At 52.0% G+C, this 24459-nt stretch overlaps 7 protein-coding genes across 7 annotated transcripts; 4 read left to right on the top strand and 3 right to left on the bottom strand.

Moving 5' to 3' along the window:
* Positions 1 to 1091: 1091 nt before the first annotated feature.
* Positions 1092 to 2123, bottom strand: KY384_007486 (uncharacterized protein; the record flags this gene model as incomplete). Its single annotated transcript, XM_044815977.1, has 2 exons — positions 1092 to 1578; positions 1762 to 2123. 2 exons carry the CDS (start codon positions 2121 to 2123, stop codon positions 1092 to 1094), a joined length of 849 nt encoding a protein of 282 aa, XP_044666617.1.
* A 3659-nt stretch (positions 2124 to 5782) lies between these two features.
* KY384_007485 (uncharacterized protein) lies at positions 5783 to 10560 on the bottom strand (the record flags this gene model as incomplete). The annotated part of the gene is made up of 4 exons (XM_044815976.1): positions 5783 to 7118; positions 7319 to 9178; positions 9233 to 10069; positions 10121 to 10560. 4 exons carry the CDS (start codon positions 10558 to 10560, stop codon positions 5783 to 5785), a joined length of 4473 nt encoding a protein of 1490 aa, XP_044666616.1.
* A 1010-nt stretch (positions 10561 to 11570) lies between these two features.
* KY384_007484 (uncharacterized protein) lies at positions 11571 to 12143 on the top strand (the record flags this gene model as incomplete). Its single annotated transcript, XM_044815975.1, has 1 exon — positions 11571 to 12143. The coding sequence occupies one exon, from the start codon at positions 11571 to 11573 to the stop codon at positions 12141 to 12143; it is 573 nt and encodes a 190-aa protein (XP_044666615.1).
* Positions 12144 to 13766: 1623 nt separating this feature from the next.
* Positions 13767 to 16221, bottom strand: KY384_007483 (uncharacterized protein; the record flags this gene model as incomplete). The annotated part of the gene is made up of 3 exons (XM_044815974.1): positions 13767 to 14586; positions 14726 to 15808; positions 15860 to 16221. The coding sequence occupies 3 exons, from the start codon at positions 16219 to 16221 to the stop codon at positions 13767 to 13769; spliced, it is 2265 nt and encodes a 754-aa protein (XP_044666614.1).
* Positions 16222 to 16655: 434 nt separating this feature from the next.
* KY384_007482 (uncharacterized protein) lies at positions 16656 to 18218 on the top strand (the record flags this gene model as incomplete). Its single annotated transcript, XM_044815973.1, has 1 exon — positions 16656 to 18218. One exon carries the CDS (start codon positions 16656 to 16658, stop codon positions 18216 to 18218), a length of 1563 nt encoding a protein of 520 aa, XP_044666613.1.
* An 888-nt stretch (positions 18219 to 19106) lies between these two features.
* On the top strand, positions 19107 to 22505 carry KY384_007481 (uncharacterized protein; the record flags this gene model as incomplete). The annotated part of the gene is made up of 4 exons (XM_044815972.1): positions 19107 to 21125; positions 21374 to 21591; positions 21642 to 21867; positions 21927 to 22505. The coding sequence occupies 4 exons, from the start codon at positions 19107 to 19109 to the stop codon at positions 22503 to 22505; spliced, it is 3042 nt and encodes a 1013-aa protein (XP_044666612.1).
* Positions 22506 to 22819: 314 nt separating this feature from the next.
* Positions 22820 to 23472, top strand: KY384_007480 (uncharacterized protein; the record flags this gene model as incomplete). The annotated part of the gene is made up of 2 exons (XM_044815971.1): positions 22820 to 23333; positions 23369 to 23472. The coding sequence occupies 2 exons, from the start codon at positions 22820 to 22822 to the stop codon at positions 23470 to 23472; spliced, it is 618 nt and encodes a 205-aa protein (XP_044666611.1).
* Between the last annotated feature and the right edge of the window lie 987 nt (positions 23473 to 24459).

Below are 24459 nucleotides of genomic sequence, written 5' to 3'. Positions count from 1 at the left end.
TCTGCTATTCAACGCGAGAAAATTCAGATATGGCGGGATGCCTCGTACGGGAGGGACTGCTGCCTTTGCAGTGTGTGGATGGAATGACTGTGTATGTATGTGAATCTCATTACAAGGCTCAATAATTTGTATCTGGAGAATGACGTTTTCTTTCTTTTTCTTAACAGCTGCTATATCTGCTTTGCTTCACTACTACGGCGTTGGTTTCTTCTGCCTTTTTGCCTTGTTTGCTCCCTTCGTCTCCTTGCTTCCTTCGTCTTCTGCCCCATCCTCATCTTTCCTGCCTTCCATCCTGCCTTCCTTGGTCGGCGGCTGACTTTGGAGAGCAGCCTGCCTTGGTATCATCGGCACCTCGGTAATTTCATTGTTGGTGGCAGCCACCGTCACGTCCGCTTGGCTTCGTATTGTCGGCGTCGTTGATTGATTCGCTATGGGCAACAGGCCTCTGGAGCCGGCCCGCTTTGTGGTTATCGGTGGTGCGGTTGGCTTGACCGGCTTTGACCGGTCGGTTCGACAGCTGAATATTTTCCATCTGGCTGTCGGATGCACTTTGTCACGTTTGGCTGGTTGGTGTGGCCGGCGATTGCCGTGGCATCTGTTTTTAGTATTGGGATTGCCACTCATCGACTGGCTTTCGGACGCCGATTGTCACGTATCATCCGGCTTGCGAACGACGCTTGTCTGCCGCTAGTGCCTGGCAGAACAGATATTGTCGTATCGTCTGGCTGTCGTACGATGATTGTCACATCTTGCTGGCTGGTTTAGCCGTGCTTGTCTGTTTGTCTGGTTGTAGTATGATGTCTGTCGACTGCCGCTAGCTGGTGTAGTGGCGCTTGTCGTGTCGTCTGGCTGCGTACGACGATTGTCGGCTGCTGCTGGCTGGGTATGCAGCTCTTGCCGTATCGCCTGGCTGTCGTGCGATGCTTGACTGGGGTTTGATGCCTGGTGCAGCATCTCTTGTCGGTCTGTCTGGCTGTCGTACAGATGTTGTCGTGCTGTGCTGCCTGGTTTTGCAGCTGCTTGACACCCCATCTGGCTGGCGAATGGGTCTTGTCGACGCTGGGCTGGTTCGTTCCATAGCGCTTGTCGTACTACCCGGCTCCGTAGTGCTTGTCATTTGTTGCTATCCGGCGCCATAGCGATTGTCGGGGGGGGAGAAGCCCGACCTCTGGCTGTGACATGCCAGAGGCCGTCTCTTGACTGAGGGCGCTCTGAGGGGTGCTGCCTGGCACTGCAGCGCTGGTCGTTGCTATCTGGCACTGCAGCTCTGGTCGTGGTTGCCATCCGGCGCCATGGCGATTGTCGGGAGAGAAGCCCGACCCCTGGCTGTGACCTGCCAGAGGCCGTCTCTTGACTGAGGGCGCACTGAGGAGGTTGCTGTCCGGCACCACAGCCTTGTCGATGCTGTCCCACCACAGCATTGTTGTTGCTTTCCGGCACCAAAGCGATTGTCGGGGAGAGAAGCCCGACCCCTGGCTGTGACCTGCCAGAGGCCGTCTCTTGACTGAGGGCGCACTGAGGATGTTGCTGTCCGGCACCACAGCGGTTGTCAATGCCACTCGGCGGCGTGGCGATTGCCTGAAAAGGCAGATAAAAATAGTGCCGTAAAAATACGGGGCGCGTAGGCCCAAATAGTGATGCTGCCGTAACCGATACTGGTGTAAATGATGCTGACAAAAGGCTGCTAAAGCGTAACTGCTGCTGATTCGTGCCTTGAATAACAAAAGAAATGACGCTCAAAGGCGCCCTCATTTCCTCCACTCGGGAGGAATTGGTGCCGTGGGCCCTCGCCAGGGGTGGGCCTGGCTCGGATCCCACTTCTTGTACCGCGCGGGAACCGTCCCGCCGCCGCTGCTGGTGGTATCGAAGGCGAATTTGAGCTGTGCCTTCCTCGGGCGCGCCGGCTTTCTGGGAGGAGGGAGAGGAGGTGGTGTTGGCGGAGCGGGTGGTGGTGGTGTCGGGAGGGCGGGTGGTGGTGACGGCGGGCACCATGCCCGCCGTCCCACGGTGCTTGGTGGGGTTGCTTGGGAGTAGAGGGAGGAGGCAGGTCGGACCACGACAGGCAGCGAGGGTTGGGGATCACCCCCTCGCTGCCTGAAGCAGCAAAGAATCCACGAAAACATGGCGGGTTGGTGGGAGAGGAAGAAGGTGCCAGGCAGAGCTTAACAAGATGCTCTGGCGAGAGCTTTGGTCGGAGTGAATTGGTGGTGTGCTTTGGTGATTCAAAGTGAATTGTTTGTTTAAATTTGGTTTGATTGCTATGTAGTCTGTAATCGCTTGCCAACAGGTCCCCAAAGTCTTCCGATCTAAGGGGACAGAACAAAGAGGGGAGAGGGGGGAAGGAGGAATATATACCCTACGCCAAGCCGCGTTTCTGGCGAAAATCTCTGAAGCGCGCTGCAATTCTGCCCCGTTCTAGAGAATTCCAATGAAATGGTGGCTTATTTACGGATCCACTGGTGGCACAGGGCAAATTCGGCGTAGAAACGATTCCAACCAACCATTTCTAAGAGACCCCAGCTCCGCCAAAGCCATTTTCTGGAAAGGGTACTCTTGCAATAGCCAACTTGAAGAGATCGCGCTACTCAAATAGCCCTAAAGTTCGATGGAGAATCTTAAATCGTCCTCTTTTTCTAAGATCGCTACGCCCAAATTGGCTCTCGCGGTTAGGTTCTAGCTTATCTTAGTCCCTGCGAGAATATGTTCCTTCTTAAAGCAGGCGCTTTGCGTCTTAAAAGGGTTGTTGCAGCGTCAGTAATTGACTTTCAATCTGTCTCCTCATCCCGGATAGCTGCATGCCGCGTACGCAAAGTGGCGTATCTGATAGAGAGGTAATTTACACGTACCGTAAAGAAAAGAAATCGGAGCCCCAAGGTGGCACCCCTAGAGGTGCCTAAGGCCACCGCCTGGAGCGGGAGGCACTGCGCTAGGCCGGGTATGGTAAAGATCGGCCTGAAATAAACAATTAGTGCCAAATTGAGGCGAGGTGCCCCTGAATTTGTGCCACACCCAAGCTTTTTAGAGACTCTCCCCACCAGAGGCGCACATTCAGAATCTTGGTATCGCCAGTCCCCCCGGTGTGCCATTCACTTCGTAGCTGCACCCCGTCCGGTATTCGCTGTGAGAGATGGCGCTTTAGGGTTACGTGGCGTTGACGTTACCGAACGGGCGCGTGGGTCTCAGGGCACGACAGCTGCGAAACTTTCGAATTCCCATCAAGCCAGAAAGCCAATGATCGTCTCGAACATTCTTTCCCTCTCTTTGGATGGGGACTTTATTCCTTCCATTCTATCGCTTTCTCATCTTCTTTTTCACACAACAGTTACCAGCAACTCAACCTCAGACATGAGCATTCCCAGCAACTCATCCATAGTGGACTTCAAGTTACATTCATAATCCTCTCATAGAACCATAGCCTACTCCTTCACACCATCAGACATGCTGCCAATCGACTAGTATGCAACAATTCTTCACCACCCACCCCGTCAAGCATTCGTAGCCGCCATATGTGATGCTCAAACCACCGACCCACAGCCATGGGTCTCGATCAAAAGATCAACTTCAGTCACCCTTAGAGTCGCAGAGCCAATCTCAACATCGCCTCGAAAGTCACACTGATTTTGTTCACGACAACTCACATCGTACATCAAGGCCCTCGCAGCATCCTGTATCCGCTGACTAGACTACAGCAGTTCCCACGTCCGGACATCAACGCAAAAGCATCCAAAATCTATCATTTCAGCAACAACCCATAGCCACAAAGCCGATCGACAATGCATCAGTTCCTCAACCACCAACACCACCCACTCCGCCCTCCCCCACTCCAGCGCCACGACCACCTAGGTACTCATCGTCAAACACGCCGCACAATTTCAGCGGCATATCCACCCCCAACACACATCCATACCCGGCCCCATCTTCGGGGCCATCTCCATTCCCACTCCGGCATCAACGTGGGTGAGCAGACCGAGCTCTTCAAGCGGTAGCTCCACCCGCACCCCCCTCCCCACCCCCCAAACACCACCATCAAACTTCTCTACCCGGCCTCCATCATGGGGCCATCTCCAATCCAACTCCGGCATCAACGTAGGTGAGCAGGCCGCGTTCTTCGAGCGGTAGCTCCACCACCAACAAATTCCTCTACCCGGGCCCCATCATCGGGGCCCCTCCAGTCCAGCGCAGGTATCGACGTGGGCGGGCAGACCGCGTTCTTCAAGCGGTAGCTCCTGCCAAGTGCAGATGGCGAAGAAAATAGCTATCTACGTCTTTAGCCAAAGCTGAGGGAGGCATTGGTGTGTTAGATGAGCAGGCCGCGTTCTTCGAGCCGTAGCTTATCGTTAATGTGGCTGGTGGGGGTGGTGAAGAAATGGTTATCGTCGCTGAGGCAAGACAAGCAGGCCACATTCTTCGAGTGGTAGCTTTGTCGGGCGGGAGGAGGGGGGTGGAAGGGAGGCAGGCTGCATTCTTCGAGCAGTGGCTTTCCACCGGGAATGAGCAGGCCACACTCTTCGAGTGGTAGCTTAGCCTGGGGTATGAACAGGCCGCTTTTTTCGAGCGGCAGTTCACCCCCAATTTTCAGGTCGAGGTTGTTGGAGATGGGTATTGGGAGTGACAGTTAAAATGCAGTGTTGGGATACTCATGTTCACTGGCTGGTATGGAACGGAAACGGGGAGCATAGGATATGGAAAATGAAGTTGACTGGCGGTGCGCATCATCAATTCCGCCCATTACTACCCATGCGTCTTCATTTATCTTTTTCTATTCAAGCAAACTCGAGGCCCCCCCAAAAAAATGCGGTGCTCCCCTGCCATCATCCCACTTTCCCGTACGTGGATTATGCATGGCTCCTTCAAAAGCACGTATAGCATCCAGCCCAGACATTAGGACAAAGCATCAAGACATGTCGAGAATATGCTCGCCCTCATGTTGGGCTGATGACAGCATATCCGTAGCATTGCCATCCAACGACTCTTCCTCCATGAAGTCGCCTCTTGTAGCAGGATATCTTTGGTGTAAATTGCTTTCTTAGCAATCATTGGAACCGCGAACACAGTATTGGTATATCATATCTCATCCACTCGGGGCTTCAATGGGCAAGCAAATTGCGATTGCGATATGACCCCCGAAACTCTCGAGTACAGCAACCAATAATATCCACAGGGCCGCATCAGCTTACAGTGTCAGCGAGCAACCTCCCCCCTTGACTACAGTGATCCCCTCCTAACAAAACGTCCCTCACGACACAGCATTCCTAGCTGCGCACGAATATCCAGCAAAAATCTGCCTCGCGAGTAAAACTCCTCCTTCTTAGTCAGGGTCCAGCCTTGCAGCCTTGCAGGGTGCCCGGCCCAAGGGCGGTCAAGGTTGGCGGTGCAAGCCCCAGAGAGGGATTTACTCTAGGGGACTTTTAGGGGTGGTGAGATAGTATGCAGGGTCTAGCCCATCATCCAGAACCCATGAAAGATCTGCGCGGGAAGAGAGTGAGTCTCGTTGATGGTGTTATGTACTCTTATGAGTTTGTTTGGCCAGCTTCTGCTACTTCTTACCCATGGCGTTTTCTCATATGGAACAGAGAATGCTGCTCAACTCAAGACTATCAAACATTACCATCGAGCCAATCCATGCATCTTTTAACAGGAGGTACTGAGCATTCAGACATCAACTCCTGCTCAAGCCGGGGTGTCATGGCTTTGAAGAGCCATGGATCCCCACCGTGACGCCTTGCTGTACATCCCAATACCGTAAGACTCAACCATCACCATCTCAATCACGCCACCCCCGCTAGAACGCCCCTCCAAACGGATTCCCATACACCGACGATAAATGCCGCGGTGGTTTGACCTTCTTCGCCTTCCCACCATCTGAAGAATCCGTCGCTTTCGGCTCCGGGCGGGGTGATTTCGCCGCCGCCGCCGCCGCCGTCGAGAAGATAGAAGAAGACTTGCGCCGCTCACTCGAGGGTGTTTTCGCCGCCTTCGAAAAAGCCGAGGAGAAAGGGTTCAGGTAGATCGACGAGCTGCGAGATGTGCGACTCGACGTTTTCGAGAACGAAGAGCGCGGCGTGCCTAGATCGGGAGTCGTGCCCGGCGTGGACGATAGACTTGGTGTAGGTTGTTCGCTGAGCGATGGCGGTGGGGTCATCATCGCGTCAGTAGTAGTACCGGCGACGAGGTTCGTGCCGAAGATGCCTAAGCCATTGAAGTGCCCGTAGACGTCGGCCATGTCGACGTCGTGGTCCACGAGGGTTTCGCTGTCGAAGCCGGGGAAAGAAAGACTGTGCTGCGGTGGTGGTGGTGGGGGAGGAAGTTGGTGAAGTGCGACCGCCGCCTCGAGGGATGCGTCGTTCGTGAGGAGGGACTTGACGTATTGGAAGATTTCGCTGCGATGCGCGTCGATCTGCAACATCGAGATGTCTTCGGCGATTAAGGCTTCTTTCAACCCCAGCCAGGCATCATCGCCTTGTCTTTCGACGTCGAAGAGGATCAGGCTTGAGCGAGTTGATGCGATGGATGCAAGAGAATGCTGCATATCGCGCGCACCGGCTGCCGCGTCGGTGATCAGCTGCGCATAGATCTTGTCAAGTTTCCTTTCCATGGATTTCATCCGAAAGGCTTGTAAGCTGGTCAAGAATGCGTTGATGGTCAGGAGATGGAAGTTCAGCTTGTCGCGAATCGATTCGAGGTCTGCCAGGCCAAATTTGAATTTGTGCCACACCCTCATCATTTGCCCATTGCCCGAATCGACAATGCTGCTGTGATTGCTGACTAGTGTCTGCAACTGTCGTACTGGGTTCTGACAGTTTTCTACAATGTTTGCGAGGTCCTCTATGCGAGAGGCACCTTTGCGATTGACTATGGACGAAGGGTCCTCCGCATGCTCCTTCAAAGAGCCGATCGCAATCGCGACGGACTTGAGCTCGCTTTGACATTCTCGATATTCCGCTGGTGCGTCTTTCAAGGTGGTATACACGTATTTGCAGAGGTTCAGTGCGAGGATGATGTCATTGGTGCCATAGTTGAAAGACATATTCCCGGCCAAGAGAAGGTGGATTGATGTGAAAGAATCTAGAGGACGAGCTGGAGAGCCTGGTGTGAGGTCCTTCCCAGCCTTATGCAATCTGCCCCGCCCTAGCATGTATTGAGCTTGCCTAAAGACGCTCCCAGCTGACGCCCACCCGTTCTAGAACGGCCTCTCCGATAGAGGCCGGAAGACGATGCCGCGTTGGTGGTCGGCTTCAATGTACGACCGATAAAAAATTCCCTGTTTGTGGCGATGACTCCATATATCCGTTTTCATCTTCATTTTACACCATCCCACCTATTAAGCAACTCAACGACCTGACTATGACCTTGCCCCTCCGCAACATCCAGAGCAGACCTATCTCCATCATCCTTAATATCCTCCTCCGCTCCCTGCTCCAGTAGCAGCCTCACCATCTCCAAATCCCCTCTCCTTGCGGCAGCATGAATTGCTCTCGTCCCACCTCGATCACGACTCTGTAGATCCGCACCCCTCTTGATCAATGCTTCGACGGCTGCAAAGTGCCCCTGCTTTGCCGCCAGGAGAATCGCCGAGTCGCCCGATAGGAACACGCGGTCGTTGATCTTGGCCCCATTGTCCAAGAGTTGGTAGATCTTGCCTACCGCATTCCGTCTCGCTGCTTCGTAGAGATCGGGGCATTTTTCAGAGGCTTCGACAATCTTCTCTTCGATGGCGGCTTCGCTTTCTTCGGCGCCAAGACGAGTCAAGACGAGTCTTATTGTGTCCATGTCGCCGCCGTAGTATGCGGCTTCCAGTACTGAACCACACATGCCAGCTTCTTCCGATATTTTGGCGCCGCGAGTCAGCAGAAGGTCGACGGCTTGAGATTTTCCATTGATTGCTGCTGCATGAAGCGGAGTTCCAATTTTGCCGTAGGGGTGGTTGATGAGGGCTCTCTTGTTCAACAAGGCCTCCACTACTTTGAGGTGACCCCAGTAGGCTGCGCATTGCAATGCAGTCCCAAAGTCGAGGCTGCTTATACGATCATGCTTGAATACAATGTTCGGGTTGGCTCCTTTTTCAAGTAGCGTCTGAGTGATTCGTGGCCTTCCTTCATGTGCTGCCTGCTGCAGAGGCGTCCCAATCCACGGATCGAGGGCATTCATATTAGCTCCATGACTGATAAGTCGGGCGACTACTTCGCCATTGTCGTGCGGGACCTGCGATGCGTAGTGCAAAGCCGTCTTGTAAGGCCAAGCCGTTCCATTGACGTCTGCGCCACGTTCGACCAGCATGTCTATGCATTCAAGGCTTCCGAATTCGACTGTAGAATGTATTGCTCGAAAGCCGCCATCGAAGATTTTCTGGTCTTTATTTGCGCCTGCATCGATGAGCATGCCGGCGACTCTCCAAAGATTCCAGGCTACGGCGTGCTGTAAAGGCGAGTAAGTAGGTTTGCCGTTGCCATCCCAGTAATCTCGGGTGGTGAATGGGTTGCAGACGCGATACCAATTCTTAAATGCGGGCTGATTCTCATCGAGCAACTTGACTATCAAGGTATCCAGAGTTCCTCTTTCGGAAGCTTGGTTTGCTGCTGTTGCGTGGATAGATAAATTATTCCCAGCATATGGAAGGAATGGAGTCTCCTGGAGAACTTGTCGAGCAATCATGTCTTTCCCAAAGTTCAGAAGACACGCGACACAGAGCTTGGCCATATAAAGATGACCAAGCGGTGGATCAATTGCGAAATCTGCCATTTTGCCCGTTCGTGTTGTGGGAGACAACAGGTAATCTTTCACAGAGCTGTGGGCAAGTCTCAATTCACCATCAGGATCATTACCGTGGGCGTTGCTCCCACCCTCCTCAACGTCGAGTTTGGGAGTGAATAAGACCAGGCCTGGTAGCATATTCGCGACCACGCCTGGATTGGGTTTCAAGCTCGGTGCAATGCGAACATCTGCATCCGGCTCGATCTGTAGCGAGTTTTCTATTGCGGACTTTCGAAGAGAGCTATTAGCCATGGCGAGGCATGTCAAAATGTGGATTGCTTTTCCTTTCTGCTTATCATTTAATTTTGTGAGTATTCGTTGGTATGTTTCCGGGAGGCCACTGGGGAGTGATTCAAGCTGCGACTCAACCTCGCGATCGTTTTCACATCGTTCTAGCTCGTCAAGCTGAAGTTGAACCCAACGAAACCTTGGTGACCCAAGCAGTCAGTAGTGTGGATGTGATGACATAGATAGTACTTACATTCCACCTGAAGCCTTGCAGAGTCGTTCAGCAATGTCGTGCAGTTGTTCAGACGATCGAAATGACATTGCGACAGAGTCTTGTATTCGCTGGCGGACATATATCTCAATGTCGCGGCTTACTTCCATTCCTTTGATTGCCATGGTTTGCTGCGATATTCTTTTCATGAAGTTCTGGATTGCCTGAATCGGTTGGCTCAAAGCGATCAGGTGCACGTTATCACTCTTTGCCATCAAATCTTCCAATGCCACTCCAAGCTCGCTATACTCTAATGCGTTGCATTCGTCTAGCCCGTCAACTATGATGAAGACTTGCTCGAATGAGCCCATGGCATCAGAGCAGGCGTTGTGCATCTGTTCTCTGCTTGGTTGCGCTCGGCCTTTTGCGCAATTGTCATACAGCTGCCGTACGCTCCACACGGCGTCTTCGCTTTCAGCGGCCAATTGTTCCAACAGTGATCGGAGAAGCCGATCGGGAGATTGCTTCCGACTATCCTGAAAATCAAAGAAGAAATACACAACAGCAATATCAGGGTGATTGTTGTATTCCGTCTTCAAATGCTCAATGATGGTAGACGAGAGTATGGTTTTACCACACCCCGAGATTCCATAAAGCCACATCAGTTGAGGTGTGGACTTCCACTCGTGGAAAACCTTCATCTCCAAGAACCAGTCGCCAGTGCCTGGTTGGTATCTTTGGCGTGCTCGTCCGTAGTTGGTGGTTGAGCCCGCTGCATCGAGCCATTTGAAAACATCGCGGGTATCCGACCGAATGGACAGTGCATTGACAGCGTCGGCTACTTCGTCAATTCGAGAGGTCGCTTTCAATATGGATGATCTGTGTGTGTCAGCGAGTGGCAAGGGGTTCTGCAAACGGCAGGTGGCTCACAGCATGTCATTCTGAAAAAGCTGATGTAGAGTGTCTATATCGATCTTGATGCTCTGCAGTCGTTTTTGGACTTTCTCAGCCTTGAAGATCCACACAAGCCTCTTTTGCTGAACCATCTCCTCCAAAGTAGACCGTAGACCAAGCACCTCATCTTTGCAGTGTGCAAGGGTACCATTCTCAGCTCCGATCTCCGCGAGAATTCTCTCGGTATTTATATCTTCATAGGCCGGCGGGTCGTCCCCAACGTTCACGCTCGTCGACTGTCGAAATGCCGCGATTTGACCCAGAAGACTGGAGAGATCAAACAGTCGCCGCGCAGCCATTGCCTGTTCCTTGCGAGCATTCTTGTGGGTGGCTGTTAGCTTGCGTATGAGAGCAATGGTGTGTCCGGTGACTTCGATAAGCGTTACGATACTGGCAGCGGCACTGACTGGGTCCATACTGCAACAATTATGCTTCTAGCAAATCCGCGCCTCCAATGAGTGAAGAAAAAAGGGCAGAAGACGCTTAGACAACATCATAAGAGTCCTTCATGCGTGGGTAAAGAAGAGTCATCTTGATGATAGGATTCAGCTGAGATGCTGCGCCTTGTTCCAGGCTGCTCCGCTAGCTTGAAATCCTGATCACGTGAGATCATCTTGAGGGCCAAAGTACGACCTTTCCGACGGGCCTGGTCACTAAACAAGGTCCGTCAAACTTGTGATAGAAGCACAGCGGCACAGACCGCCGACCAGACGTTGTCTGACGAGTTCGATCTCCCTCAAGCAAGCTTCATAACCCGATTTTGCATAATTAATGCGCCGTTGTGCGATGATGTTGTCTTGAGATGGCTTCGAGTACGATTCGACGTGCTCAGAGCTACTGACGGGTGTGACATTGACTTGATTGACCGCCAGAGATGGAGAATAATCTTGCTCACGATGGACTTACTCATGACGTCATCGCAACGCTTGGCTTGGCAGACACGGGTGTAGCGCGCCTCGACGCGTCGCTCTTTTCACCCGTAATATGATGGGAGGCAACGGGATTAACGACCCCATAGTAAGACCGTTAACAATATCATTGTGAGCGCAATTGAATCCACATTCACGGCTTGCTCTGTGCCAAGTCACAGCAAGCTCTCTTTGAGTAAATTACATTCTATGTCGACACCACACCTAGATCTCGATGACCTAAATATGGACGTCTCGGATACTGCACTGAAGAACATCACCTTACTCCCCTATCCGAGCGCCGGCACAAGCGCGCAAGACACCGGCTACCAAAGCAAGCATGCGCCATGTCTCAGACCTAGACAAGGTATATGCGGGGAAAGCTCGTCTTTCCGGTAAACAAGCACGCGGATACCAAAATGTCATTGTTTGTAAAGAGTGGGTTCGGCGTCAGCCAAAAGCCGTCCTGGTCCCACAATAGTATCCCCACCCTGTATGTGCAGCTGCACACACACACGATGAGAATCCACCTCCTCGCCATCCTTGGCAGCGCCATCTTCTCCACCCTACTCGCATTCCCCACCGATCCACCGGTCACCTGTCCGCTAGACCTACCCACATATGACAGCCCAACCACCGAATCCCTCCTCTTAACTAATAACAACAACACAGCCGACAACAACATGCTCGTCCGCGTCGCAGTCGAAGGCACCGCAGTCGTCGACATGGTATGGCTGCAACCCACGCACCCGCTCTCCCTCCCCTCCCTCTCCTCCCTCCTCCACGCCACCCAACTCGACGTCTGCCAGCACATCTGGCGCGAAGGCCCCGTGACCGCCATCAAAGTCGGCTACATCCACGAAGGCGACGACGGCCTGGTTTTCTACGCGTTCAGTAAGAAGGATCAGATTATGAATTGGATCACGATGTCGAATGCGATTGTGGGGTTCGTCAAGCTGATGGTGAAGGCGCAGAAGAATATGGAAGCGAGCTTTGACGTGATGAGTCAGGAGGTGGTGGTGGGGGCGGGGTGTATTGGAAGGAGTTGTCGGGGGCCGAGGGTGGTGGAGGTGGATGGGGCGACGGAGTGATAGATGTCTCTTGAATTTTAATTCTCGAAAGTGTGGATTTGCAGCCCTCTGGCATTCTGTATCGGACCATGTACGAGTGATCGCGTTCTGCCCTGCCAGCATACTCCCAGTGCCTTGGTCTCCACCAAAATGACCACATCCAGCTTTTAGGAGAACTCAATCTCCCCATCCACAATCGCTCCCTCTCCTCCCCTCCCCCGCCAAAAACCCCACCACATTCGCCACATCCTCCCCTCTCCCTCAACCCTCCCCAACCCTCCCAGCAGTCGTACCCCGCGTCTTCTGCGCGATGAGCTGTTCAGCGCCGACTTGATAGCAGTTGAAAACACCACTGACATTAAATTCAAAGGACCGCTCGAGATCGGCTTCTGTGACGTCGAGGGTTAGTTTCACGAATGGATATGATGGGATGGGATGGCCGCGTTGGCGAGCATGATGGGAAGATGGGGCGGGGTAATTGGGGCGGGGTGATTGGGGCCGAGTTATTCGACGGAGGAGAGGAGGGGTGGAAGGGTGGACGAGGCGTTCGACGTGGAGGCGGAAGTGGAGGCGGAGATGCCTCGCGTGCTTTTTGGCTGGTGGATTGGATTTGGGAGACACTTGCTTCGAGGTTTTGTTAGTTGTTGGTCGGTTGGTTCGTGGGGATGTCGTTGGCGCAGATGGAGAAGCCGGAGGAGGCGAGGTGAAGATGTGAAGAGATATGACTTTGCCTATGTCTTGCGCTGCGACGTTTACGATTGCCGTTTTGAGGGGTGAGGTTGTGTTGAGGACATATAGGTTCGATTGTTGGGGTGCTGGAGGAGAGTGGAGGTGTGAGTGCTACCTCGGGTTACACAATTTGATGCACACCAGTGACTCAGAAGTTTAGCTTTACTGGCTATAGTTCAGTGATATTATTGTAGGGAAGGGATTTTGTAGACTGGAGGTTCGTTTTCTTAGTTTCGGAGCAATTCAGCACTTTGGATCCCATAGTGCTGCCCGCTGGGTAACGTACGAGGCTTCTGTATTGTGTGAACGACGCTCTGACCCATTCAGGTCGTATGGCAGCAGTCTGTCGCGCATCGCGTACCATCTTTTGCTCGAGCGCAACCGAAGTAAAGGAAGAAACCAGTGAGCACGACATAATCAAATTTGTGGCAGTCTTTGCGGTGTCCGCTCACAGGCAAGTCAGACGTCCCCTTTACTCCATAGATGCACAGTATGTCCAGACTGTTGACCAAGGAGGTCTGCTTCTCTCGCCGCTTGACTTGTGTTTGATGATGTCCCACCAGTGCGCAATCGACTCCTCGAAAAGAAATTGTGTTGAATGTCGCACCTTTGTTTTTTGCATCAGAGACAGTACGGCATGCTAGAGCCGTGATACGGAACATTGGTCTCAGAATTTGAGTATGTTTGATTACATTATTTTGTTCTGAGGTCAGTTCCTTAACGCCACACGCTTATGATAAATTCCTAGCCAGTCTGCAATATGCATGACTTGACTTCAGGGTGCCTAGAACACGACTGGGTCAAGCTCCAGAGGCTAGTACACCCAGTCTATATACATATATATATATATGAGTGTACGTATCCATACTCATTCAAGAGCGACTTCCAAAAGACCGCAGTAGAACGGTAAGTAATTCATTCCGGGGTGGTTGGGTTGGTTACGCTAAAAATAGACCTCCTGCGAGAAGCTCCAGGCGAGATGGCGCCGTTGGACATGGCCGAATTCACTCTCTTGACCCAGGAGATTGACTCGACAGGTGAAGGTGGCAGCGCAAACGCCGGCCCTTGCGGCAAAGCTACAGATGTAGCAATAGAGGTAGAATTGGGCACGGTCCTTGAGGATCTGTGCTTGTCGTATTCGCGTCGACATAGCTCGCACGAGAAGGCTTTGTCGGCCTTCATGACAGCTTTGACTACTTGTCTGATCTGGAAGCGGTCTTCTGGCTTTCGTCTAATCATGCCTGCAGCGATGTTGAAGAGCGGGCAGAGATCCTTCGCCTTCTCGAGATTCTTTTGGGATGATGCCCAGGTGCAGAGGTTATCGATGTTGTCGGCAAATTGTGCTGTAACATCCAACGGAAGATCACTCTTGATGAGGCGACTGAGTAGCTCGAGGAAGACGCAGCCAAGAGCGAAGATGTCAGCAGCGCGACCGTGAGCTTCGATTTCGTCATCAGAGGTCAGGCTACGATCGAATTTAGCCTTCATTTTAACTTGGCCTTCGTCGATGACTTCTTCAACGGAGGGTAGAACGCTAGATTTGCGCTCCTTGTTGCTTTTAGCTCGCCGCCAATTTGAGACGACTTCTGGTGGAGCGTAGCGTGGCGAATATAAATTTGTGCTAATGGTCTTGCTGTCGCCTGTTTCACTGAAATCGTAAGCTAAGCCGAAGTCGGCCCAAAGAAAGCGGGCAGGGATTTGGGTGGCATTCTGGAAGAGAATGTTGGCTGGCTTTCTGTATTCATGCCACAATTAGCTCGGACGCTCTACAACTTGTCCGGAAAGGGAGGTGAAATGGATTGGACGGAAAAGTGGTTGGAATTTGAGGTCAAGAGCGTGAAGAGCAATGACACGGCGCACTCGGAGGGACGTACATATCCTTATGCCGTATCTTGCAATCATGGATATACTCCAAGCCGTATGCGAGGCAGCCGAAGGCCTGAAGAAAATAAGGGCGAAGCCATACTGAGTCACGAGATCCCGCCTGGGAATAGAATTTGTCCGCTTGAAACCGATCCAGAAAGATTCTGAGGTCCCCACTTGCCGCCGGTTTCATGATCAGGCCAAACGCTCGACCACGACGATATGACTTGACGAGTTGAACGACATGTCGGTGTTTAAGTCTCCTGAGTCGTTCAGATTCTCGCTCCAGGTGTTCCCAGGCCTCGTTGACTTGTTGCTCCCCCGGTGGTATCACTTGCTGCTTCCTAACGTAGGTTTCCCCCGACACTAGGTCTTTCACCTTCACCACTGTTCCGTACGCGCCTCTCATTATGGGTCCCTGCAGAAAAATATATGGCAAGGGTTCTGCCGCTTCAAATTCAGCATGTCCACCATCAGGCCAGTCTTTTGGCGATACCCGTATCTGTTCAGTGTAGAATGTATCGGCGTAGTCTGCATTCTTGCCTTGTAAAATTGTTTCCAACTGCTCTTTCTTGAACGGGAGGTTTTGGTCTGTCTTCCCACTACTGATGAAGTCACCGAGGAGAAATTCCTGCTGCATGCCAGCAAGGGTCAAGCAAATGCGAGCGACCTCCTTAATGCCTTCAGACGGAGGGTAGGCCTCAAGAGCATCGGTGCCACACCATGCATCGTGAAAGTCGACCAGGATCGAGCGCGCTGTGGCGATGTGGGTCTGGTCATAGTAGAGACCGTCACCCTGATCATTTGGATTGCCAGCTTTGTCTTCTAGGTCTTCCAAGCGTGGTATATGCTTCCACAGCATTTGCAGTGCTCTTGCCTGTACATCTTCCGTCTCTATCGGATCGATCTCTTGAAACCCTTGCGCAAAGACGTTGTTGGTTTTGGAAGTCTGCTGGAAAACACGAGACTTTCTAGCGTCTCGATCCGTCTGCTTGTTGGAAGCCTCCCTGACTAAAGGCAAAACGCTTTGTAGGTCTCCAATGATGTTGCTCACATTCTTGAGGCTTTTGCTGAGGTTGTCCTCGAGGTCGTACCTGTCAGCCTGTCAGCTAAGGGCGCCACACGTCATTGAGAACCTTCGTTACCTTTTGTGTAGTACGAAGCCTTTGATTTTCATGCGACGATGACTCAAACGAGCTTCGAGATTTGTGATTGCGTGGTCAATGGCCGTAGAGAGACTCTCAAAGAGTGTCGTTGCATTCGTGAGGAGGTTGGCATCCTGGGTTTGGTCCGCCTTGGTGAACTCTGTGATCCAGGCCTGCAGTCGCCTGAGACTATCTTTCACGTCATTGATAACACCGTCGAGGAGGTTCCGTTTCGATTTCGACACCGCCAAGTCAGACGAAAGGCTTCTCTCGGCACGTTGTCTCAGATTCGTCAGGCGCTTGACGCATTCCTCGGCGCTACTCTTGAGGAAGGAGTCTGAGTCTACCCGTCGCCCGACCATGTCTCGGGCTGTTCATGGTCAACAGTCCTGTCGCATCGGTAATGCGACAGCAAAGAGGCCAATGATGAAGGATGCGAGCAGGATTGTGGGCCAGCAAAAGACGGGGAGGTGGGACGAAAGGCTGGAATGGCGAGATTGGGGAGCTGGAATGCCAAGACGCCAAGACTGATAGGGCTGAATGTCATCCGGGGCGGGGGTGTGGCGCACGTGGACACAGCCCCATGTGGTCGGTGTGGCAGGAACGGGTAAGCGCCTGATTTAACAGGCGACAGGCGTTCCCCGACTCCGACTGACTGACTGTCCTTTAATCACCTCACCTTTGAAACCCGTACGCCGGCTGACAGACCAGACCACGTTGCCTTATACAGTGTCTTCTTTATCTTCAATGTAACCGTCGTTCTCTGTCTCGCAGCTTGCCTCTTGTGTTGCCCCAAATGGCCGATCCTATCGGTTTGGCCTCCTCCATAATAGCCCTTGTTGCGGAGGTTATCGTCCAGTCCAAGGAGGCTCAAAGGAGCCTCTTCACTGTCAATGACAACAGCGAAGAATTGCGGAAGTTTGAATATGAGTTCCGAGTCAGTAATGATAAGTTCCGGCTCTGGACGAAGAAATGGTCTGGCGAAGACCAGAGGCCCAGAAGCTCTGAAGAGCTCTGGGGTGTGCAAGGCTGGGAAAATGTTCGCAGTATGTTATCCGATATCGAAAAGTTCAGTGTGCAGATCGAGAAGATACTCAAAAAGCACTTGCCTGACTCGGACTCACATGCTAAATCGCGATGGATCTCTGCAATATTCAAAGTCAAGAAACGTGATAGTAACGATATCGCGAAGTTGCAACTGCTATCATCGGCTCTCAAGCTCCGTGTAGATGCAATTTGGATCTACGCAGAGACAATCTTCGATTCCAAACACGGTGTCCTTGGGCAAGACAAACCGATGCCATCCCGAGACACGCTCATCACCCACGCCATACAGTCAAGAACTGGATCAATCAAGCTATACGATCTTTGTCAAAAGTCTCCTACCAACTTCAGCCTCGCCATGGACCTTCTAGCAGCCGAGGGACAAAAGAAAATGACAGCACCGCTTCACGAACGAGACGGCCCTTTACTACATTTACAGTACCAGTTATTTGCGACTGAACATAGTGGCGCTTCCAGAAATGTTCTCAAAATGATGGTTGAGAGTATCCAGAGAGACACAAACGAGCCGGTGGGACGTGGGGTGGACATTTCCAATCTTCAGCTGTTTAAACTCGACACCTCTAAGAGTATTACGATCCCGGTTGCCGCACAAGGTTCTGCACCCCCCTCTATACTACAGATAGATGATACAACGCCCGAAGAAGTGTTACTCAAGTCGCAACCAGAAAGTCTCACGAAGATTCTTCAGAGATTAAATGACATTGGCAACATCTCGAATGACGAGCATCTTTCCATCGGAGCCAAAGTAGAGCTCGCCTACAAAGTCGTTGAGTCTGGATTTTTTTTGTTGGGTACACCATGGTTCTCATCATTGTCAAGTCGGAATATACTACGACTAAAAGCAGCAGATCGAACGCAGCGACATGGTTTTGTACTCGAAATTCAGACCATCGACATGAATGCCCTGCTCTTTGATGACTCCGAAGCACTCGCAGAGACATCGCAGCTATTTCACATTGGAGTTCTACTCATGGAGATTGCTCTTGAGAATCCCGAATCAGCCAGTCGCAAGCAGGATTACAGCCGAGACGAAAACGTTATGACTCGCCTTCCGCTTGTAGAGCAGAATATGGGCGCACAATACTGCAAAGCGACCGCCTTTTGTTTACAACATCGGCGATCCCGGTTTCAGGGCCCAGAAAAGTACAGTGGTCCTAAGTATGTGGACTGGGAGAAATATTTAGCGCAATTCTTAGAGGATTTCTACTCGCATGTCTATCTGAGGCTCGAAGAGTTGCGCGATGTGGACACCAAGGCTGAATTTCGATCGCGCAAGTCGTGGATGACTGGGTGAACACCTTTGATGTATGATAACGGACGCAGCTTTCGACAATCGATGGGCATATGATTCCACAGGCCCAGCTTAGGAGAAGTAGAAGGCAAATGGCGGGAACAAAGTCTTCATCGTGAACTGCGACAACTTGAACTGGTTCCCCAAATCGTCAATACGATGCATGCCTAAATGAAATGAGTAGAATGACGACTACGATGTCGGGCTTGTCGTTTTACACCATACAGTCCACGCGAAATGACTCCCAATTGGCTTCTCGTGTCCTCTCGCTCCCGGCGTCGGAAGTGCCACAACAGGCCAGGTGTCTGTCACCTTGCCACAGCAAGGGTACCCAAAGGATGGCTTGTTAGGTATTGACAGGTGGAGGACCACGAAAAGCAGGCTGTCCGTTTATCGTAAGGTGTACACTACTTGTGCAGAAGCTCCGGCCTAACTATGTGTCCACTAATTAGCTAAGCCCCTGCAAGGCAGCGGTGGGGGTACTTCTCCACCAATCCTCACCAGGTTCCAGGCGCCCTTATCCCAGAATAGGCAACTCACTTGCCTAGTGCTTTCACCGGCGCCGGTTTGCATCCACTCTCGGACAACCTGGCCCCCATGACCGCCGGTAGTGCATGTCGCGGAGCCTCAATAAGTGCGCAAATTGGGGACCCCCCGCCCTCGGGACCTTCTAACCCATCGTTTTCACTCTTTCACATATCGATACCTTATTTTGCCTCACGAGGTGCGATAGGCATAGATGGTACAAGGACCCCTCCAAAGCGCAACCTGGCCTCTATTCCGTCCAAGTCAGGCTTTGGCGCATACCTCCGCAACCAGGAAGGTGGTCCAATAACATGACTAAGGCGCGTCCTTTGGCAGCACAGCGCCAAATTACGGGACATTGACATAATGGACTCGGGCCAAGACCCGCCGCAACGTGGTGGTCTTGGATCAACAAATGACCATCTCTCGCCTTTGACTCGTTCATACAGCCAAGCTGCGGCAGACGAACTTGCATATGGCGACCCCGGCATATCACCTGAAGACGTTCCCACCACCGTGCGACCGCCTATAGCGGCACTGAGTGAACTCTCAGCGAATGCATCTGGCATCAGTGAGGATGAAGAAATTGGTCTTGAGGGCATTAAACCCAGTCTTTACCAGATCGACGCTCGGAGAAGGCGAGCGAAGTTACCTGACGAGGAAACTCCGCTAAGACAGGTCAACAACACCAATGGTACAGCTGGAGGTTCTGCCCAGAATGACAGTAAAACGTCACGATGGAGATGGAGAAGAAGACATAGTAGGCCTCCAAATGCATCCACGTTGAACGAGAAATCAAAGTTAAGGCATGTGATGCTTCAATGGGGGAAGGCCGAAATGGGGCCCGAGAAGCTGGTCCTCAATGCAAAAGTCGTAGATCAGCGAAGACTTGCTGGTTCCGAGTCTCAGAAATATGTCTCTTGGCATCACTTAGAGTCCAACACCCTGCTTTTCGGTCGGCTCAATGATCTCGTTGTAGAGGCGAAGGAACAAGGCCTACAAGAGAGCGAGGCTAGGCTGACACACCGTTTGATAGGAGGAGTGAAGCGGAAGGCAGAGAAGCCTTTCGTGGGCGGAAGTTTCCTGAACCCATTATCTCTTCGATATGACAGCATGGACGATTCCAAGTACAACGTGGGGAAATGTTCAACATTTATTGCGTTTCCATATTTCCTGGTGGCAAAAGAAGGAATAAGTCCTTTGTACGAGAAAGCCAAGCCAGACCATCCTATCAGAACGCTACTTCAGTCTTGTTACCGACTGAATGACACCTCAGAGCGCGACGAAACCCAGTGTATAAGGATGCTATCACGAAAAGCTTTAAGATCATGTATCAAGCTTGAAGATGACAAGCTTCCCGACGTATCTCGAAAAGTGCAGGAAGAGTTGATTTACGTCCCTCAATTGTGGGCCTTGACCCTGGGCCTAGACAAGTTGGTCACGATGGGACCTGCAAGCGATCCCAGCCTTCAGGGCATGTCTTTTTTCGTTAAAGACGACGAAACTGCATGTGCAACAAAACGATGCTTTCTAGTCCGACTACAATTCAAGAATCAAGGTAGACTTGAGCATGTGACATACCCAATCGGGCAGTGTGCTTCTTGGTTTGGTCTTCTGAACAAGCATCAGCAGATACGTGGCATTCTCCAGAAAGGAAGGGAGAGCGCTGATCCCAAGGACTATGCGATTACCGTCAATGACCAGAAAATCGAAGCTAAAACGTGGGCTTCTGTGCAGAGGTCTTGTTCCGATGATGTTTTGAAGATATGGATAAAAACCCCAAAGATGAAGATCCGAAAATCATCAAATCCAAACATTAAGGTGTCCCTGCCAGGCATGGAGTCCAGTCAATCAACCGATCACTCCGAGGTAGAGCAGGACCCAGCGGAAAGAGAGCAGGACTCGGAACCCGAAGCAACAGATTCGAGAAGGCAATCGGCAACGCCGACAGTTTACGACAGTATGACCACGGTCCCAGTCGTGAAACCATTTCTTCACTGGCGCATTGTGGACGAGTCCGGTGAGTCGAAGGAGCTCACATGTGAACAGACTGTAAATAGGTTTCTGAACGCGATCTTTCGCTCCGTTCCCGCTCATTTAAAGGGTCACACGTATACGCCATCGTCCGGAGCAGCACCGTCTACGGCGACCAGAGACTTGATCGCCCAGAGGCCTACGGTACAGATCACAGGAAAGAATCTCCATGACGTCGTCAATACTGTAAATCTCATCATCCTCAACAGACCTGAAGAGCATAATCAAACGGCTAGCGCGCTCGTTGACGAAATTAAAAGGCTCTTGGGCTACTTCTTTCTCCTCAACCATGACCCTCAGCATCCTCCTGTTCGACTCCTTTGGGGTGCGATCAATGAAGTTCTATCAAGGGTGAGGCCTCTTTCGTACTTCCCCCCTCATCAATTGAATTATCTCGAGAGTTTCTTTGCTACCTTCTAAAGCAAGCGTCCCGCATGCAGCAGTCTTACATTCAGTTTTCCGTATTCCTCAAGCACATCCTTCGAGTGACAGACTCCATTGTTCTGCGCTCAAGTGAGGCGTGGTTTCAATCAACTTGACGGCAGAATTCTCCGAAGATGCTCGCTCCAGCAACAAATGGCAGCTGATGTCGTGCGCAGGCTAACCCGTCATATCTTCTGGATATCCTAAAAAAGTCGCATGACCTCAACTTCTGGGCTGAACGTATCCATCTCGGAGTCCATTACCAGCAGCTCTCACCACAAGACCCTGCTCCTGAACCCAGCACCAGACAGCCGGATCATTACGTAGACGCGATATCGCCGGATGCAATCCTCATGTCCTCACTAGTCGACGCTCTTGGCGCCATTTTCAACATGTTCGTAGAAGCTGCGCGTGACGTGAAACGGCCGGCCCCCCATCTGAGAGCAGCAAGAAGGTCTTCAGCGCCTACAAAGACGCCCGAGCTAAACTCGTGAAGGCGCGAGACGAACTGATCACCGAAGCAAGCGGGATGGCAAGCGGAGAACATATCGGCCCGGTGCTGACTCCAGAAGCCCTACTCATCATGACGATGGAGCGTCTAGTCAAGGGCGTCTTCGAAAACGGCAACGTAAACATCATCGAGATCCTAGAAGAATGCGTTGAACATCTGGTGAGTATCCCCAAAATAACACCGCGCATCCACCACACTAATGCAAACCCACCCACCAGGCCCTCAAAGTCCGAGATCGCTACTCCCGCCGCCTCCTCCAAATGCTGAACGCCTTCGAAGAAGAGCTAAACGGCGTCCACGACGTCCTGAAGCAACAAATCCAAGTCCTCAGCGAATTCCGCTGGTATCTAGACCCCGAATCTTTCATTGCGCCTTCCACGGCGCGAAAACTCCGATTCGATTTCGAAAAGAAAGGCATCGATCGCATCCTCGGCACCGTGCGCGAGCAAGTCAAGAATTGTAAGGAGCTCCAAAAGCGCGCAAAGACGCTGAGTATTCAGAACGTGCAGCTCGTGGAGACACTGCAGGATGATAATGGGAGGGCGATTTTTATCTTCACGTTTATTACGGTGCTGTTTCTGCCCCTGAGTTTCGTAGCGGGTTTTTTTGGAATGAACTTGAAGGGCGTGGGAGATACGAGTAATAGGGTCGGTTTGTTTTGGAAGATCGCGATGCCATTGACAGGGGGGATTATTCTGATCTGTGCTGCTGTCGTTAAGTGGGGCGAGAGAATCTGGTTTGGATTTACGACGGCGCCGAGGCGTTTTGGGGATCTGTATAAAAGAGGGATGTTGTGATGATATGAGGCAATTGTATAACGTTATGAGGAAAGCAATGCGATGTACGGATATACAGCTAATGTTTCTAGCCCAATTTATCTAGAGGTATTGCCAACATGAAATGCCTCGTCCCAGCCTGTAAGCTCAAGATTCGTGGCCAGGTCCTACAGTCCAATAACTTCAACTAAGACATGAAATCTCAGGCTTCTCCATTGAAATGAGGTTTCTTCAAGTGATCAACTCCGGAAACAAATTCTCCATACTCCAACCTGCATTGAGGAATCTTCGGCGTTTCTTCCCCAAAGTGGTACAAAGTGGCACGATCTCAAACAATGATCCCTTCCACGCTACTACTTATACACTTCAGCGCCACATCTGCTGCCAGAGCACTGAACTCAAACAACGAGACTGAAGAAGTCACATTACCCTCCCGAACAGAGAGAGCGCGAGCAATCGCTCACATCGAGTACCAACACTCCGAATTACTCCTTCACCATTATTTTTCAACAGCCTCCAAGCTTAATGAACCCAGCCACCAAAACGCCAGCCGCAAAACAATATGCACAAACGACGTCAAGTTCGCCATCCCACCCACGGAGCTAGAGTTCAAAGGCTGGAAACACTCACCAAGACGAAACATATTAGTAATGATACTGCTCATGAGAGAGGCAACCCACGAGACCATAGACTACGCAAGTGCTGAGAAAAAGCGAATGCTAGACCGCTTATCTTACATCTGGAGTTTATATAGGATAGTCAAAAATACTCACACTCTGTACTGGCTTAGCTATCTGCTAGACATGGAAATCCGCAAGAAACTTGGAACTTTGTCGTGGGGCATTTTAAGTAATTTGTTTACTGGTTGTAACCGGTTCATTCAGGCATACCCGGGCGCGGGGTTTTGTGCCAACCTCTGGATCGAACGGGGACGATATTCGACACTATTGGTGGTGCAGAAGGGCGGATTTGGCGAGACAAGTCCTAAGCAACGACTTCCCTGTCCCGGACACAGTGCAGGCGAGATTTAACGTAAGCAACGGTACTTCTAATCTGGCTTTGTATTGCCCACACACACAGAAGGCATCCCATCGCCTATCAGAATCGCCATTTACTCCTTCTCCCCCATTCACTGAAACACAGCAACGACCTTCACAGCCACACACCCCGCCTTCCCCGGCCCCCCAAATAAACCGCCGTACTATCCGGACACGTGAAAAACCCCGTCTCCACCACTCCACCCGCCGTGGTCGCCGTACAACTCAGCTCCTCCCCACCATTCCCCCCCTCCCCCTCCCCCTCCCCATCCCCTCCATCCCCACTCACCATACAGATCAAATCCCCCGGCACACCCATCGCATTACTCCCCAAAACAAACCCGACCTCATGCGGCTCCGGCACCGCCGCGTCATCATACACGGCCACCCCCGACAAGCCCCCCCAACCCCGACGGTATGAACGAGCTGCCCATCCCCCCTGAGGATGAAATCCGCTGCGTCCGCCGCGTTGGCTTCGCGAGTGAGGATGTCGCTTGAGGTTCCGAGGGAGAGACCTACGTACTGTAGCGCGGGCTCGAAGGGGGTGGGGTAGCAGTCGAAGATGGTGCGTTTGTGCATGGAAGGAATGGGGTTGTTAGGGGAATGGGGACGGTTGGAGGTGCGTTTCGCGCGAGGTGGCGGGGTGACGGTGCCGCAGGCGTCGTGGATTTCGAGGATCACGGCGCGGTCGGGAGGTGTGGGTGGGCGGTCTGTGCAGCACTGTGTGTGATGGGGTTAGTGAGATTGTTGGGAGAGAGGGGAGGGGAGAGGAGAAGAAGGAGGGAAAGGGGAGGGGTAAAGGGCGAACGTACTTCGGTAGGGAAAAGGTCGTTCATTGGACAGGCGTCATTGGGCGTGCTGACGCGTTGGTTGAGCTCGCAGAATCGTTCTGTCAGGCAGGATCCTGAACGGCCGTCTGTGTTGCATGCTACAGCGGG

The sequence above is a fragment of the Bacidia gigantensis genome (genome assembly GCF_019456465.1).
Source record: "Bacidia gigantensis strain McMullin 20006 chromosome Unknown contig_278, whole genome shotgun sequence".
Taxonomy (NCBI): domain Eukaryota; kingdom Fungi; phylum Ascomycota; class Lecanoromycetes; order Lecanorales; family Ramalinaceae; genus Bacidia; species Bacidia gigantensis.
The sequence above is the reverse complement of the archived record's forward strand: the minus strand, read 5'-3'. Positions and strand labels throughout refer to the sequence as shown.